The sequence below is a fragment of the Doryrhamphus excisus genome, linkage group LG11 (assembly GCF_037039965.1).
Source record: "Doryrhamphus excisus strain RoL-2023G ecotype Guam linkage group LG11, RoL_Dexc_Guam_v1.1, whole genome shotgun sequence".
NCBI classification, from domain to species: domain Eukaryota; kingdom Metazoa; phylum Chordata; class Actinopteri; order Syngnathiformes; family Syngnathidae; genus Doryrhamphus; species Doryrhamphus excisus.
Window position 1 is genome coordinate 17,240,264 of NC_136367.1, and position 15,999 is coordinate 17,256,262.

At 42.4% G+C, this 15,999-nt stretch overlaps 2 protein-coding genes across 35 annotated transcripts in view; one reads left to right on the plus strand and one right to left on the minus strand.

Moving 5' to 3' along the window:
* Window positions 1-1,052: 1,052 nt before the first annotated feature.
* Window positions 1,053-5,142, plus strand: LOC131099991 (parapinopsin-like). Of its 2 annotated transcripts, XM_058046098.2 has the most exons (4): window positions 1,056-1,507; window positions 1,575-1,903; window positions 3,268-3,510; window positions 4,322-5,142. In XM_058046098.2, the coding sequence occupies exons 1-4, from the start codon at window positions 1,183-1,185 to the stop codon at window positions 4,442-4,444; spliced, it is 1,020 nt and encodes a 339-aa protein (XP_057902081.2). In that variant the 5' UTR covers window positions 1,056-1,182; the 3' UTR covers window positions 4,445-5,142. The 2 variants fall into 2 exon arrangements, with proteins under 2 accessions (XP_078651024.1, XP_057902081.2); XM_078794898.1 differs by having other exon boundaries at window positions 1,053-1,507; window positions 3,268-4,459.
* The window catches only part of cacna1da (calcium channel, voltage-dependent, L type, alpha 1D subunit, a), a 63,416-nt gene continuing 51,913 nt past the window's right edge, over window positions 4,497-15,999 (minus strand). For 21 of the 33 annotated variants that reach the window (XM_078794892.1, XM_078794885.1, XM_078794895.1 and 18 more), the window contains 9 exons: window positions 14,998-15,131; window positions 13,322-13,438; window positions 12,678-13,075; window positions 11,377-11,403; window positions 10,783-10,911; window positions 10,569-10,717; window positions 10,385-10,491; window positions 10,001-10,315; window positions 4,497-9,290 (listed from right to left, as the gene is read on the minus strand). In XM_078794892.1, the coding sequence (XP_078651018.1) occupies window positions 8,985-9,290; window positions 10,001-10,315; window positions 10,385-10,491; window positions 10,569-10,717; window positions 10,783-10,911; window positions 11,377-11,403; window positions 12,678-13,075; window positions 13,322-13,438; window positions 14,998-15,131 (1,682 nt within the window). In that variant the 3' untranslated portion in view covers window positions 4,497-8,984. The remainder of the gene's footprint in view (window positions 9,291-10,000; window positions 10,316-10,384; window positions 10,492-10,568; window positions 10,718-10,782; window positions 10,912-11,376; window positions 11,404-12,677; window positions 13,076-13,321; window positions 13,439-14,997; window positions 15,132-15,999) is intronic. The other 12 variants (XM_058046093.2, XM_058046092.2, XM_078794891.1 and 9 more) reach the window with 3 other exon arrangements.

Genomic DNA, 15,999 nt, shown 5'->3' on the forward strand with positions numbered 1-15,999 from the left:
CACCTCATACTTATAACCTTGTAAAAATTTAAAAAAATCAAAATTCCCCCAAAAAATAATAATTAAAAAAAAATTTAATTGTATTATGGAAAGCAGGAAGTGAACAAATGCAACAGTTACTGATTGTAAAAGTACCAGATGGAGGGGTAGGATTTAATAAGCTTTGCTTCTACCTACTCCTTTTGGACATGTGGAACTGGGAACTGATTATGGGATGCACTTAATTGTAATCTGATGCATGTTCAAATGAAATAAAACCATTACCATTACCATTACCATTACATTACCATTACCATTACCATTACCATTACCATTACCATTACCATAGTGAGGACAGTAAAAGGTTGGATTAATGTTTGTTATTAAAAAAACAAAAAACAACAGGGGCCCTGGGAATGATCCCTGTGGAATGCCAATATTATGGTACCACAAAAAAAAAATTTGCTATAGGAAATCATCCATCCATTTTCTATGCCGCTTATCCTCATTGGGTTTGTAGGGGTATTCTAATGTCGATCTCAGCTGACTGTGGGTAAGATGTGGGGCACATCCCGGACTGGTCGCCAGCCAATCACAGCCATAGGAAATCATATCATCCAATTACTTTGCTCCAGACACCCAAAAATACAAAGAAAAACTGTACATTCTGGACTTTATCAAGTTGCTGACAATGACAACTTTCTTTGGCCCCCATGGTGGGTTATTTTAGCAGTCACCCTCAATAAAAATGAACAGTAGTAGTTGTAGGAACTGGTAACAGTAGTAGAAGTAGGGTGCTTTATTTTGGCGCTCGATTCTACGGAAGGCTACAGTACAAGGTAAAGGGACTAGTTTTGTACAAATACCGAAAGTTTTCCGAAAATTCCATTCCACTTTCCTAGACCCGGATAAACCAGAGATGCCTGAAGATGAATGCTTTTTAAAAAGTCAAGAATGTAGTTTTTAGTTTCAGTATGATGACTTTTCACACTCGCATGAGCGAGCGAGGGTTTATCCGATGTGAGTGCCTCCACGATGAAGCAAGGTGAAAGGTCACAGACGATCATTTGCGGGAATTACTCTTTGTCAAATCCAGATCTTGAAGGATTTATTCCTCCTTCAGGCGTGTAATCTCGGCACTTGCGCCTGCAGCGCTCACACGTCGAAGGTCTTCTCCAGTGGGAGCATGAGAGGACCGCATCCATGCCCGACGTCCTTTTTCCACACAATTCCTCCATGTCCTCGCGGTGGGAGCCCCCGCTGTCACACGGCGGCTTTATCCTGCTCTCCGTGGTCATGGCCCTTTTCACCGGGCCGGCCATCGTGCTCAACGCTACAGTGATCATCGTGTCCCTGATGCACAAGCAGCTGAGGCAACCGCTCAACTACGCTCTGGTGAACATGGCCGTGGCAGACCTGGGCTCAGCCGGGACCGGAGGGGTTTTATCTGTAGTCCACAACGCCCAGGGGTACTTCTCCCTGGGAAGAACAGGCTGCGTGATGGAGGGCTTTGCCGTGTCCTTGTTTGGTGAGCGAACACGGCATCAGAGATGTTTTTTTCCAAGTTACCGCACGACTTTTGTCCGCTTTTACAGGCATCACATCTCTGTGCACCGTGGCCCTGATCGCCGTGGAGAGGATGTTTGTTGTCTGTAAGCCAGCAGGACGCATGCTCTTCCAGCAGAAGCACGCGCTCGCTGGCATCGCCTTGTCCTGGATCTGGTCCCTCACGTGGAACGTGCCCCCTCTGCTCGGGTGGGGAAGGTATGAGCCGGAGGGGGTCGGGACGTCCTGTGCGCCGGACTGGCGCAGCCGGGACCCCCGCCATGTGTCCTACATCCTGGTTTATTTTGCCGTGTGCTTCGCTGTCCCCTTTGTCGTCATCTTGGTGTCCTACTCCAAATTAATGTGGACGTTACACCAGGTGGGCTTACCGGCAACTTTAGCACTCAAATACACTCATGGTCACTTTTCGTTGACATACAATATGTTTATTATTGGCCTATATGTATATAATAATAATAATAATATAATATAACAATATAATAATAATAGTAAATGTTTTATATATATGTCTATTAGTAATCATAATATAATAGATAATAATAATATAAAAGCTAAGAATATATATAAATGGTCACTTTTCATTGACACACAATATGTTTATTATTGGGCTATATGTATATTATAATAATAATATAATATAATAACATAATATAATATTTTAATATATTAATATAATATAATATTAATAAATGTTACATATATATGTCTATTAGTAATAATAATATAAAAGCTAATAATATAATATAATAGCATAATATAATAATAATATTTTAATATATTAATATAATATAATAATAATAAATGTTACATATATATGTCTATTAGTAATAATAATATAAAAGCTAATAATATATAAATGGTCACTTTTCATTGACACACAATATGTTTATTATTGGGCTATATGTATATAATAATAATAATAATAAATTTTAATAATATAATAATAATAAATGTTTTATATATATGTCAATTAGTAATAATAATATAATAGCTAATAATAATATAAAAGCTAATAATATATATAAATGGTCACTTTTCATTGACACACAATATGTTTATTATTGGGCTATATGTGTATAATAATAATAATAATAATAATAAATTTTTTATATATATGTCTAATTAGTAATTATAATATAATAGCTAATAATAATATAAAAGCTAATATTATATATACATATTAGCTTTTATGCAGCTAATAGCCATCACATAGATCGAGTAAATGTTTAAACAGGACATATTATGCTCGTGGCTGCACGGTGGTCGAGTGGTTAGCGCGCAGACCTCACAGCTAGTTCAATCCCACCCTCGGCCGTCCAGTGTAAAATGCCGTTGACAGATTAAAATGCATTTCTTTCGCTGGTAGTAACTCCAACCAGGAATTTTAAACAAATGTGGCTAATTGTAGCTAGCAACGTAATCAGAGGAGCAGAGCAGAGACCTTATCTGGTTTACAGCCACGCCCATATAAGGAAGTCCGCCTCTCTGTGACATCACAAAGGAGCAGTTTTACCACGCCTTTTGAAACCGAGCGTTTTCAGCCATCCCAAAGGGTGTCCCACACGGCAGACATGTTTGTTTTTGCATTATTATTATGTTTAGGGAGCATTAATGTCAAGCACATTAATGTAATTAGCCACTTTTACAATTAGGATGACTTACTTAGCAGTCTTAAAATTATAATCCAGAATAAATTACATTTATTGACCTCCCCAACGCCAGGTGTCCAAGATAGCCTGCCTGGAAGGGGGTGCGGTGGCTAAAGCGGAGCTGAAGGTGGCCTCCATGGTGGTTCTGATGATCCTGAGTTTCCTCATCAGCTGGCTGCCTTACGCAGCTCTGTCCATGCTAGTGGCCTTCAACCCCTCCGTGGAGATGAGCCCACTGGTGGCCACAGTACCCGTGTACTTGGCCAAGACCAGCACTGTGTACAACCCAGTCATTTACATCTACTGCAACAAACAGGTACTACACACTTGCTCGTTACCACTGATGCTTCAACAAGACTGTGCCATCTGGTGGTCATCAATGGCAAGTGCAGGGGTGCAAAATTGGAAAAGAATAAATCTCTGCCAAAGAGTCAATAATAGCTTCAAATAAAAGTACTCGGGTACTTGTTGTACCTCGTAATAAATGAAGGTACATTCATACCTATTGACAATTTGGAGTCGAGTTAAAAGAAATGATTTTCTAAATCATTCAACTACTCAACTACGCCCTCTGGTGTCTGGTATGAAATACTGAAATACTTCCTGGTGCTACAATTAAAGCAATTGAGACAATAATAAGCATTTCACGGTATAAAATTAGTACATAGCAGTGAAATGAAACATTCTAACAAACATTAAAGTACGATGACATACCGTGTGCGCATTCTGACCATAAATTAAGGATCTTCGGTTATTAAATTCCATTTTACAGGGATCGTTCGTGTGCTGCTAGCATCTTGAATCGCTCTCGAACTTTCTCTCTACCACGTGACCTTCCACCGTCATGTGACACTGTGTCTAACAATACACAGTTTAAACACTAGAGGGCGTTAAAAACGTCATACACACAACTCAAACGTACATGTTTTTGCTACGGCTACAAACATCATCCGATTTGTTCTTCAGAATTTCGTTAGCATTTCCAAATACTTATATATAAATATACATTGTTGCATTTCTTTAATCTTTCAAATTAAAGAAAACATGTGAGTTTGATTGACAATCTTCCATCATCTTCCTAAACATCCTGACCGCTGCTACGTCATTTCCTTCACACGCTGTGCTAGTTCCGCAAGTACGTGGTGCCTTTCCTGCTGTGCACGGAGCCGTGGAAGCCGAAGGACGACGAGGAGGCCTCAGAGGCGGCCACCACCGTGGAGATGGCCGGCAACAAAGTGGCTCCGGCCTGAAAGCCGACTGGTCACATCAGAAGCAGGAATGACAACAACCGATGACAAAGCATGACTCGGCACAACTTTATTCCATGATAATAAAAAAAAAAACACAGATTAAATGAGAAATAGAAAAAAGAGAGAATGCATTGTTACAAAACCATCAAGTTATATTCACGCATTTGCTACTAAGATTGATGGAAATCAAAGAGAAAAAAAATAAAAAGCAAAATATCAAGACTTTCAAGTAGAGAACATTATTAGCACGGCTCTTTTGTCCTATTTTACATCTGGTCTTTGAATGCAGCTCGCTTTCAGAACATGAAGAAAAGTCGGTGTTTAGAATCGTACCAAGGAAACAAAAAAGCTACGGCGGCCGACGGGGGGGCCAAAAGCACACAACAAACACGGAAATGATCCAAATGACCAGCCAGGGGAAAATGCTGCAAATTCGAAATGTTGTTGCCACGGCGATGCTGCAGGATCACAAACAAACGCAAAAGAAAAATCATGAACTGTTTCTCACACAGTTTTGTTTTTTTTTTTTGCATTTTCAGTGTTTTTCATTTGCAGTTGTTTTTCATTCTGCAGCGTTGATGACACAGGTGTCCAATGTGCAGCCTGGGGGCCGTTTGCGGCCTGGGGCGCATTTCTAAAATATAATTTAGCAGAAAATTTTCAAGAGGAAATCCAACAGCAGCAGTAAAAATGGAATGGATGAAAAATTTACAAAAAGAAAGTTAAAAAAAGTTAAAAAAAATTCCAAAAAAGTCCAAATTATAAAAAATTAACCTCATCTTGGACTGTTAAAGTTGTAATATTCAAGAATCAAATAATTTATGGAAAAATTAGACGAGAAAGTCAAAATATTCTGGGTAAAAAGTTGAAAATAAATTTGAAATGGATATAAAGAGATGTCATTTTTATGTGAAGAAAATATAAATAAAAAAAATATAAATGTGAAGAAACTATATTGGTAAAAAAAAAAGTCAAAATTACATTTGAGAGTGTCTCTGTTGTAAAGTGTCCAGATGATGAAAAACTAGAAAGTAAAAAAAAAAATAAAAGAGAAAAATAAGATGATAAAGTGAATAGTCATATTCCAAGAAATATTGACAGGTGAAGCGGACATTACCAATCTGCCAAGTGTCATCCTTTAGGATTCGGACACCCGTGGGGTCATGTGGTGAATTTGCCGTACTTTGCCGTTGTGTTTTTTGTGTGTTTGTATGCGGCTGAGCGCTTTGTCCCTGCGTGCCGCCGCACAAAAGGGCACGTTTTGCTGTAAACTGGACATTTGTTTAGCGTGTCCCAGCAGAGCACATCTTTTTCCGTCACTGGCGACATTGCGAGATGACGTGTGAGTGACAAACTCCAGCAAAGCGTGTACGTCACAAAAAGAGTAGAAAAACGCTCCGACCCTTCATACACAAATGAGTTTAGAAAAAGGAGGAAGAAAAGCACAATACACTTAATACTTGTGCAAAGACAAACAGCTATGTGCTAATATTGAAATATCATTAGTGCTCACTATGTACTCTTATTTTTTCTTCTTCTTCTTCTTCTTCAGGAATCCCTGACATGAGGTAAAAGTAAGTTCATTTCATCTTTAGTGTAAAAGAATGCATATCTTCACTTCATCAGTTGCTACGAAGACTACCATGTGCCGCTTCATGTGCTTTCCTTTTGGCATCCGCAAAAGGATGAAAACACCCTTTTGGCTTCTTTTTTTTTTTTTTTCAACTCACAAACAATTCAAAGAGCCCTTTCAAAGTGCACACAAAGTGGGGACAGAATCTACAAGGTCGGGACAGCTGCGTTGCGTTCACACACAAAAAGAAAAAAAGGTCACTTCTGCTGCACACTTTAGGTTGGCTTCACTTGGCGCTCACGCTGGATCCAAATATCGATAATATCGTCTAAGAGTGGATACTTAAGCTCCCTTGTGTTTGATTTACCGTCACGTGACCGAGCACCCGCAGGCAAGTTAACACCGCCCACCACCTGCTAGGCAGGCAGGTAGGCAGGCGAGCCCAGACATACCACAGAGAGAGCAGGAGAACAGACAGATTGATCCATGAACATGGATTTCAACACGGATCCGTGCATGTGAGCTCAAATGAAGCCAATCGCACTAGAACTGACTTAGACGGAGACCCTCATGGGGTCTGGGTTCTGCTGGATTCCAGGATTAGCAAACGCCGGAGCACCGGAGTTCCTTTCAAGCCAAGCTAACACGGCAGGAGCGAAAATGGAAGGATGAAAAAACGGAAATATCGTGACTATTCTTGTCACGTCATCAGACATCGTCCGTATGTTCGACCCTGTTTGGAGGGACGCTGTGACACGGGCACACCGAGACCATGATATGTTGTCGCCTCCCCGTCAGACGAGGTATACGTGACGCCAGACAGGCCCAGAGAGACCGGGATGGGGGTCCGTCTCGCCAACATCCCACAGGACGCCTCCTCCTCATCCACTGATACGGTCCATAGAAAGTCTTTTCTCATCAAGGCTTTGCCCCCTTTTTTGCATGTTTGTCAAAATGAAATATTAAATATTAGTCAATATGAAGTCAACACTGAACACAGAAAGGTTCTAATGCTTTGGGACTCCAGCCAACCACAGTGAGAGCTATTATCCACAAACATGGTGGTGAACCTTCCCAGGAGTGGTCGGCCAACCAACATGACCCCAAGAGAGCAGCCACGACTCATCCAACAGGTCACAAAAGACCCCACGACAACAAAAAAGAAGCGCAGGCCTCACTCGCCTCAGTTAAGGTCATTGTTCATGACACCACCAGAAGAAAGGCACTGGGCAAAAACCAGTTCCAAGACCAAAACCACTGCTGAACAAAAAGAACATAAAAACTGGGAAAACATCTGGATGATCCCCAAGACCTTTGGGAAAATACTAAAAACTTGAACTTTTTGGAAGAGTCAAATATAGTGGTGGTAGTGTGATGGTCTGGGGGTGTTTTGCTAAAAGGAAGCATGAATTCTGCCGAGTTGTCATTGACTAATATTTACATTTCTTTCATGATGCAAACATGCAAAAAAATAAATAAATAAATCAGGGGGGCAACCATCATGTCTAATATTGTCTCTCTTCCAATCTAAACCAACAACCAAAAGCAGCATTTTTGCATTTTTCAAACAAGGTAAACAAGTGCTGTATGGATAAAAGGGGGCTCCACTTTACGCCACGCAGTGAAACCTTCAAAGTAAAATGCCACAAAAGTTGAACAATTTGCCATAATTTTGCCTTAAATGTCAAACAAAACTCATTTGCACCAAGCGACGTCCTATAAGAGACTCAACAAGCATCTACACTACAATAAATGTCTTTTTTGGACACACTCATTAATCCAGCAGGACCAGAAAGACGCCACTAGGTGGCAGTATTGGACCATAAACATGTTTCTTTATGTGTCTTGCAATGGAGTTAGTCTTTTTGACTCAGCAGTTACCTTGGATGACCACTAGGTGTCAGTATTGCTCTACAAACGCCCCCTGTTCCCTGGCCAATAGTTTTATTTTGTCTTCCTGTTATTATACTCTTAATCAAATTTGGTGATGTCACCAAATGAACAACTTTTCACGTTATAATTCCAGCAGTACCTATAAGACGCCACTAGGTGTCAGTATTAGTCTGTCAGACATTGTAAAAAGAGTAGCTTTACTTTCATTTACTTTTAACTTGTGTGGCACTTTGCAAAGGTTTCAAAATGGCTGCAATTCACTTGACCTCATTTCTTGCATGAAAATGACTTGCAAGTCAACCGAGGTGGCAAAAGACTTTGGAGGTCCGAGTGCACGACATCGTGCACATGCAAAACCTCCAGCAAAAATGCACTGAAACCACGATCGATTCCATGTGATTCTTTAGGCGTGGAAAAAAGGGCCGCACATGAGCACAGATGAAAGGGGAGCTTAGCAGTGCTTTTGGAGCACATCAGTATGGTCCATATTGCTGATCATAATTACCAAATATAGAATATCTCTTTACAAAGAGTGTGGCATCATATCCTACAGTTTACAACTATGAAATCTTCTTAAGTGTGCCTGCTAGTGCATTTATCACTCAAAAGTTGGATGTTAGTTCCTGCATATTGTGTTGGGAGCACGAACCACAGACGAGGGGATCCATTGAGTTAAAGGACGAGAGAGACTAGAGGTGGGGTGGGGCGGGGGGGGGGGGTGCCTTTTTTATGTTTGCATTGAAAACTTGCATGATATGCCAAACCTTAATAAAGTGACTGAGGTAATGACATCGTACATCTGATTGTCATCACCTTAACCGAGCAGCCCTCAAGAGCGTCCTCCACGCTTGCTGCTCTCTGCCCGGACCCCCAGGCCCAAGCCCTTTGACAGGAAGGTCAGGTCGGCTCCCTCGGTGCTCCGCAGGGCTGTGACGTCCTTTGCTGGCAGGAAGAGAACTTTTCTTTGCAAAAATCACACGACAGGCGTGTCTCCTCAGTGTTGAAGGCACTTCTTTTGGTCAGAGCCTAAGAATGCAACATGTCTTGTATTTCCACTGATTGGATCGACTCCTGCTATAAAGTTGTGATGCAAATCATCTCGTCTGCCAGGTCCTCCTCATAGGGAGCCCTGGGTTCCGCCTCCGGCTCCTCGTCGCTGTAGCTGGCTGCCGGGTCCTGCGGCTCGTAGTCCCCCGGAGGCAGCAGAGGAAACACGTTGACCCCGTTGATAACCGGCGCCATGCCGCCATTCAGCAGGTGGCTGGCCGCACTCTCCATCTCGTCGATGGTCATCTCGCAGGCGTCTGCTATCTCGTGCTTGGTGGCGGCAACAAACTTGGGATCCTTGGCGTACCTCCCGAGGCCTTCGGATATCAAAACCTGCTCCAAAACCAAGAACATTTGTAAAATGTCAAGTTATAGGCCTGCCCTTTGGAACCTATAGGGGGAGCAGTCGATTCCATAACAGGTAGTGCAGCCTGGGGGCCATTTACAACCGAGAGCAGCTTTTTTTAATGGCCCCATTCTAAAAATATTATTTAACAAGGAAGCAAAAACAGCAGCAAAAATGGACCATGTCGCCTTCTAGTGAGAAAAATAATTGCATACATTTTTAGCAGCGTAATGTTGATCTCTCTATCCGTCAGTGGATCAACAGCTTCCTGACTGACAGGAGGCAGCAGGTGAGGCTGGTGAGCGACAGCTCCCTGACCAACAGCATCAGCACTCCCCAGGGGAGTGTACTCTCCCCTCTGCTCTTTTCCCTTTACACGAATGGCTGCATCTCAGGTGAAGTGCTGAAATCCGCAGATGACACTACTGCCTTTGGCCTGATGAGGCCCCTGATGAGGCCCCTGATGAGGCCCCTGCCTAAAGAACTGCCAACAAGCTTCTACAAGCTTCTCACAGTTGGCTTTGCTAAGATTTTTTGGAAATAGTATGTAAATATTCACAATATTATGGGAAATAAATCAGAATATTACAAAAATAAACTCTGTTGTACTTTTATGACAATAGAGTAAAAAAAAAATTTTTTTAGAATAAACTGAACAAAAGCAAATAATGTCAAGTTAATTTACAGTAAAACTCACCGCTTCCACAAGGCTAGTGGCGCTGCCTCTCTTCTGGTAGTGGTTGTGGTAGTCAGGCGGCACTTGCAGGTGAATGGGCGAGTACGTCCTCTGCGAGAAGTCGGGGTCGTCCGTGTACCAGGAGCTCTTACGCACCGACACGTGGCTGCTGGCGATGCTCTCCCTTTGAGCGCGGTCCACGCGGATGAGAGGGGTGTAATACGGAGACTGGTCTTTACTGGCCGGGGTAGCGGGGGGTGTGGCCCAGGAACGGGTGGAGCGTGTCGGGGAGAGGCGGTGGGCTCTGCTGGAGTCCAGGCCCGCTACGGCCATGACCTGGAACAAATGGCACCGTTTGGATGTCAATACATGAAAAAGGGGGCAGTCACACACACCGGTTTTTACCTGGTGCTGCATCAGGTGCAGTGGAAGGGCAGTGCGCTGATGTGGAAGCTCATCCTGGCTACTCTGTCTGCGCAGACACTCAAAGTTGAAAGACGGCCTCCTGTGACCTGTGCAACACGAAATCAACTTTCACTGAAGACCCTTCCTGTGTATCATCATAACCAGTGCATGGTGTGGTCAATACCTGGCACACCTTGTGGTGTAGCAGGAAGCAAGCGTCTTTTTGGTGACCTCCTGGAGTCGCGGTAGAGAGGCTGCTCATCATCATCATAGCAACTGTCAGGGTGATGATAGCCTTTGGGAGTCTCATACTCCGTGTCACTGTTCTGGTACCTTTCCACATATGACATGATAATATGAAGACTTCTTAGAAAAATGTTTGAGTATGGATGACCTACCTGTCCACTGATAGCATACTGTCATCTTCATAAAACTCCTCCCCGCTGTAATACTCGCCAGACAGGCGGTCATCATCAAACTCCTCCTCTCTGCAGATGGTGGGATGGCGTCTATCCCCTCCGTTGGACCTGATGGAACGCCAGGGCGCAGGGGTCAGAGTGCAAACAATGTTGTGCAAAAGGCGCGGGGTGGATTAGCAGACCCGGGTCATGCGCTGTCATGCAGATGCAAGCCGACAGGCTTGTGAAACCTCATTTAAGTGTGAGCTATCGCAGCAAAAAGTCGGCAAGCAGATATTTGGGGCATGAAGAACATTTGCAATATCCACTTTTAAACTTTTAAGCTTAAATAAGAAGCAGTGACCACTAATGGACATGCAGAAACAAACAATATCGTCCGCAATATGCTGGCCACTTTCCAACAATATTTCCCTTTTACCTCACATGTGTGATTTACCAGATGTGTACTCTAATCAGACCAGCATATTGCATTTAGCGGGGACTTCACACATTCAGGCAAAATGGAAGAAATTCTAGGAAATAAAGACCTTCTTTGCTGTTACCGCTGATACCAAAGCTAAAAAAACAACATACCTAACATAGGTCTCATAGTAGCGCCTTCTGTCCAAGACAGCAGAGGGTTGGTTGAGAGAAAGCATTTGGGTTAGGACAAAAAGAGGGAAAGAACACAGAGAGAAAAGGGCTGGAAAAAGAGTGATATATACTGTAGTTCATACAGTATATGGAACGTATACAGCATTCTAAAATATCCTGTATGTAGGAGGAGGTAGACATTCACTCTAGTGTTGCTTGACAATTTCATTGTTTTGCTGGGCAGAAATGAAATTGTCTGGCACATTTAATGGAGAAAAACAAGATCCCATCCTAATGGAGCCATGGTGCTTTCTCATGAAACAAAGTGACATACACTGTAAATTATTGTAGTGTGAATAAAGGTTGATGGGGAAAAAAAGGTAGGCTTGATAAGAAGCTGGATTCTGTCAGACAAATAAAACCATAAGGCTTTTTTTTCTGCAGAATTAACTTCAGCTCAGGGTCACAGCAGAGGTAAGCATTGTAGCGCTTCATATATTTCATAAACATAACCTAGCAACACAATAGATCCACACTATGTGAGGGGTTGTGTTCCAATGCAGCCGCGTGTCATCTATTAATATTCCTGTAGGTGGCGACATTGCTCTGTAGTGCTATTTGTAACCTACATCATAGACCAACAACGTTTAGTAGTAATCTGCCACTGATGTACTGATCTTTGTCTTAATGCTAATTGCTAGCACATATATCGGATTTTCAATAAAAATTAGCTTCGACTTAGCATATTTGTTTAAATTTCCCCTATTGAAGGAAATTAATTTTACATGTAACATTCGGGGCAGCAGTGGCACACGACGGAGAACCTCGCTCCCTCCACCAAGTTACAAATTTTGTGTCACTTCACTCACCTTTCTGCCAAACGAATATTTGGTGGTGGTTGGAGAGGCCTTAAGTGCGAATTGGCAGCCATGTTCCCATCAGACTGATGCCAGGGTAGCTGAGGCTAATTTTTTTTTACTTTGAACTGCTAGCTAAAAGTTGGGCTAGGAGTTGCTAGTTCCAGACAGGCACAGCCAAGGACAGCTATATTTCCAATATTCATATATTTACAACAGCATTTGATTGAATTGAATTCTATTCAAATACTACAAGCCCTACACGTTGATAATACAATAAAGCCATTAATATATGAGCATGTGACATCTTATTAAAATGAATAATTAGCCAAATGAGTGGGTATTAAAAAAAGGGATGTTGAACATGTAACCTGCATGTTGTGAGCATCAGGTGATAGCAACATGACAGGAACACGGATGAACACATGGTGCATGTGTTGGTACCTTTGAGCTTGTGGAGTGCGGGGCTTTTCGTAGTCATAGTAGGAGCCCCGATGACCCGGGTAGCCATTGGGTGGCGCGTGTTGGTAGTAGCGATGATGCCCCCCGTTGGGCAAACTGGACTTGTTGGCGTTGTTGAGGTTGATGTTGGTAGATTTGAGAGACTTGCCGTAGGAGTTATTGTGGTGGCGGTGATGGTGGTGGTGGTGATGGCGGTGATGACGGTGGTTGCCGTGGGACATGGCGTTGGCTCGGGACAGCCGCCCCACCGGTTGCTCCATGTGAGCGTAGTGAGGGGGCGGCTGCACTTGCAGGGGGCGCTGCGTGGCGTTGGTCTGGTGGCTGTTGGACTGCCGATGACCTCCGTTCATGAGGTGGTTGCCAAAGAGTCCGCCGTTACGCTGGGAAAAGTACACACAATGAGACCCGCCACGCTTCCATGGCTGTAAAAAGTGTTGGATTTTAAGTCTGGTTTTATTGATGTGAGGAGAATAAAAAATACTTTTGTCCATATACAATATATATAATATATCCATATACAATATATGGACAAAAGTATCGGGACACCTGGCCATTGTGAAACATGGATTGGTGTCCCCCCAAATTGTGTCCAAATGGTAAATACCAGGTAAAATCAAATCAATTACCCTATAAATTTCCTCGTCTTCCTCTGGTATAAAGTCTACTAGTTCGTCATCCTGCAGGTCACATGATATCGCTCGGCGTATTTCAGGCCCAATATCATGGAGCGTGCGGAGGCCAGCCTGTAACCATGACAACAAAAAAGGACTAAGGACTTCTGCTGAAGCCTTGGTCTTATATATCAACAAAGGAGAAACATAGGGATATCATACACACACACACACACACACACTAGACGATGCCACACCTATCGTAATAATCTTTGCCTAAGCTGCAGTATGACGTGGACCTTTATTGATCTTGTCACTTACATACAGAAGTACAAGCAAAATTGTGCAATCATCTGTCCATCGTCTGTCATCTGATCCTATCCATCCTGGTCACTCCCAATGAGAACCTCAGCATCCTCATCTCTGCTACATCCAGTTCTGCTTCCTGTCTTTTCCTCAGTGTCACTGTCTCCAGACCAAACAACATGGCTGGTCTCGCCACAGTTTTGTATACCTTTTTTCTCCGATGATCTCCATTGTTCTGAGCTGTTCATTCTGACCCCAAGTACTATGATGTTCTTTTTCTGAAATGCCACATGTGTTGGGGACACCTACCTTCCAAAAAGTTCAACTTTTGTCTGGTCAGATCAAGAAGACCAAAGGTCTTAGGGATCATCCAGATGTTCAGCAGTGGTTTTGGTCTTGGAACTAGTTTTTCTTATGGTGGAGTCATGAACAATGACCTTAACTGAGGCAAGTGAGGCCTGCACATCTTCGGATGTTGTCGTGGGGTCCTTTGTGACCTCCTGGACGGGGCGTGGCTATGTTCTTGGGGTCAATTTGGTTGGCCGGCCACTCCTGGGAAGGTTAATCACTCTTCCATGTTTTGGTTACTTAGGATAGTGGCCGGATAATGGCTCTCATTGTGTTTGGCTGGAGTCCCAAACTTTAGAAATGGCTTTCATACTGCTCTTTGTGTTTGTGTTCCTCAGAGGCTGATTTGGACGGAGATACTTGATGAGCACAACTCAAAAAATTAGAAAAAAAACTAGAAATTAAAAAACATGTTAGTAACGTTGGAAGCCATCTGAACCATCCATATTACATTTTTTCTCATCGTTGAATAAAACTTTTTTCCACCTTTCAATGTCCCATGTTTGATGTTCCCTAGCAAGTTTTGTGGCATTAAAGGAGACCAAGTCTTTGAATTCCTTTTTTGTTTTTTGAAAGCCTTTTCCCAGAGATGGCACCAGTAAGGGTCTTCATTTGGGTCCAGGACCGCCCCGTGTCTTGACGGACAGCCCATCGGAATCTCCGACTATAGATGCAGGTGTCATTTTTGGGGGTCTACCGCTTCACTGTTTTGTTCCATCATGCTCTGAATGTAGAACGGCTGTCTTACTGCGTCCTTTTCAGCTCTTGTACAGGATGTTATGATGTACTAATGTTTTTTTTCTTTGTAGTAATAATAATAAACCAACTGATAAGCTGATGGCTGATATCACGTGAGACAATGACACATGCTTAACATCAACATGTATGACATTTAAAGAAAGAAGGACACATGAAAACCAACATACAGTCTCCGTACCATGAAGGTCCTGCAAACCATAACATTACACACTTGCCGAGACGCACAATGACAACATCGCTGGCTCACACAGTCCTCAGTGTACCTGGCTGACACTCACCTGTAGTGCGATGGCCGTGCTGTTCTGGGAGGGGTGCGCACCCACCAGGCCGTCCTCTTTACGTTTCTTGAATTTCCTAAAGTAGTCCTGTATCAGGAAGGTGGCATAGAACTTCCCCACGGTTACCTCATCATCTGAGTGAACAGACCACACAAATGCTTCCTGTGTCAGCAGGTCAGCACACACAACACCGAGTAGTGCTGCTGGTTATGAGGGGGGGGGGGGCGTCTTTATAGGCATCTATTTATATCCTGACGGTGGAGGCATCTAAACAAACCAAAAATGCAACATTTTTATTGCATAAAGGTTTGCATCGCTTACGTAGTATTTGACTATGAATGTATTTATAAAAGTCTTCCAATGTATCTCTTATGTAGTATTTGAGTATTTCATGTGCTTTCTTTTTAAACTTGTGATCTGTGTGACAATTTGTGACATTTGGAAGATGGGATACAGGCGCGAAATACAATACTGATTCATGTATTCATCAATATCATATCAGAAATGGGTAAAAAGCCAATATGGAGCATCTCTAATTTTTATTGTAGAAATTTTGCTTCAGGCACGTTGGTGCGCTACTTGGCTACCGTCTAAACTAGCTCAGCTCGCAGCGGTAGCTCCAATTTAAATGCCCATCATGTTTCTGCATGTTTTTAGAGCAGGGTTGTCCAAAGTGCAGTGCAGGGGCCATTTGTGGCATGCAGCAGTTTTTTTTAGTGGCCTGTGAAATATTGTCGAAAACAACAACAGCAACAAAAAAAAAAACCCGGCAAAAATAAAAAAATCATCAGTATATTCACAGGAGTATAGTTTACATTAGGTTGTTGAAAAAGTTGCTTGGGAATGAAGTGAAAAAAATATTAAAAACATTATGAAAATAAATATTATTAAAAAAATTAAGTTGAAATTGGTGGAAAATTTTAAAAAATCAACGGTAATTTTACAAAAATAAAGTCAAAATGTTGTCTTTTTTAACGCGAATAAATAGAATATTACAAAAAT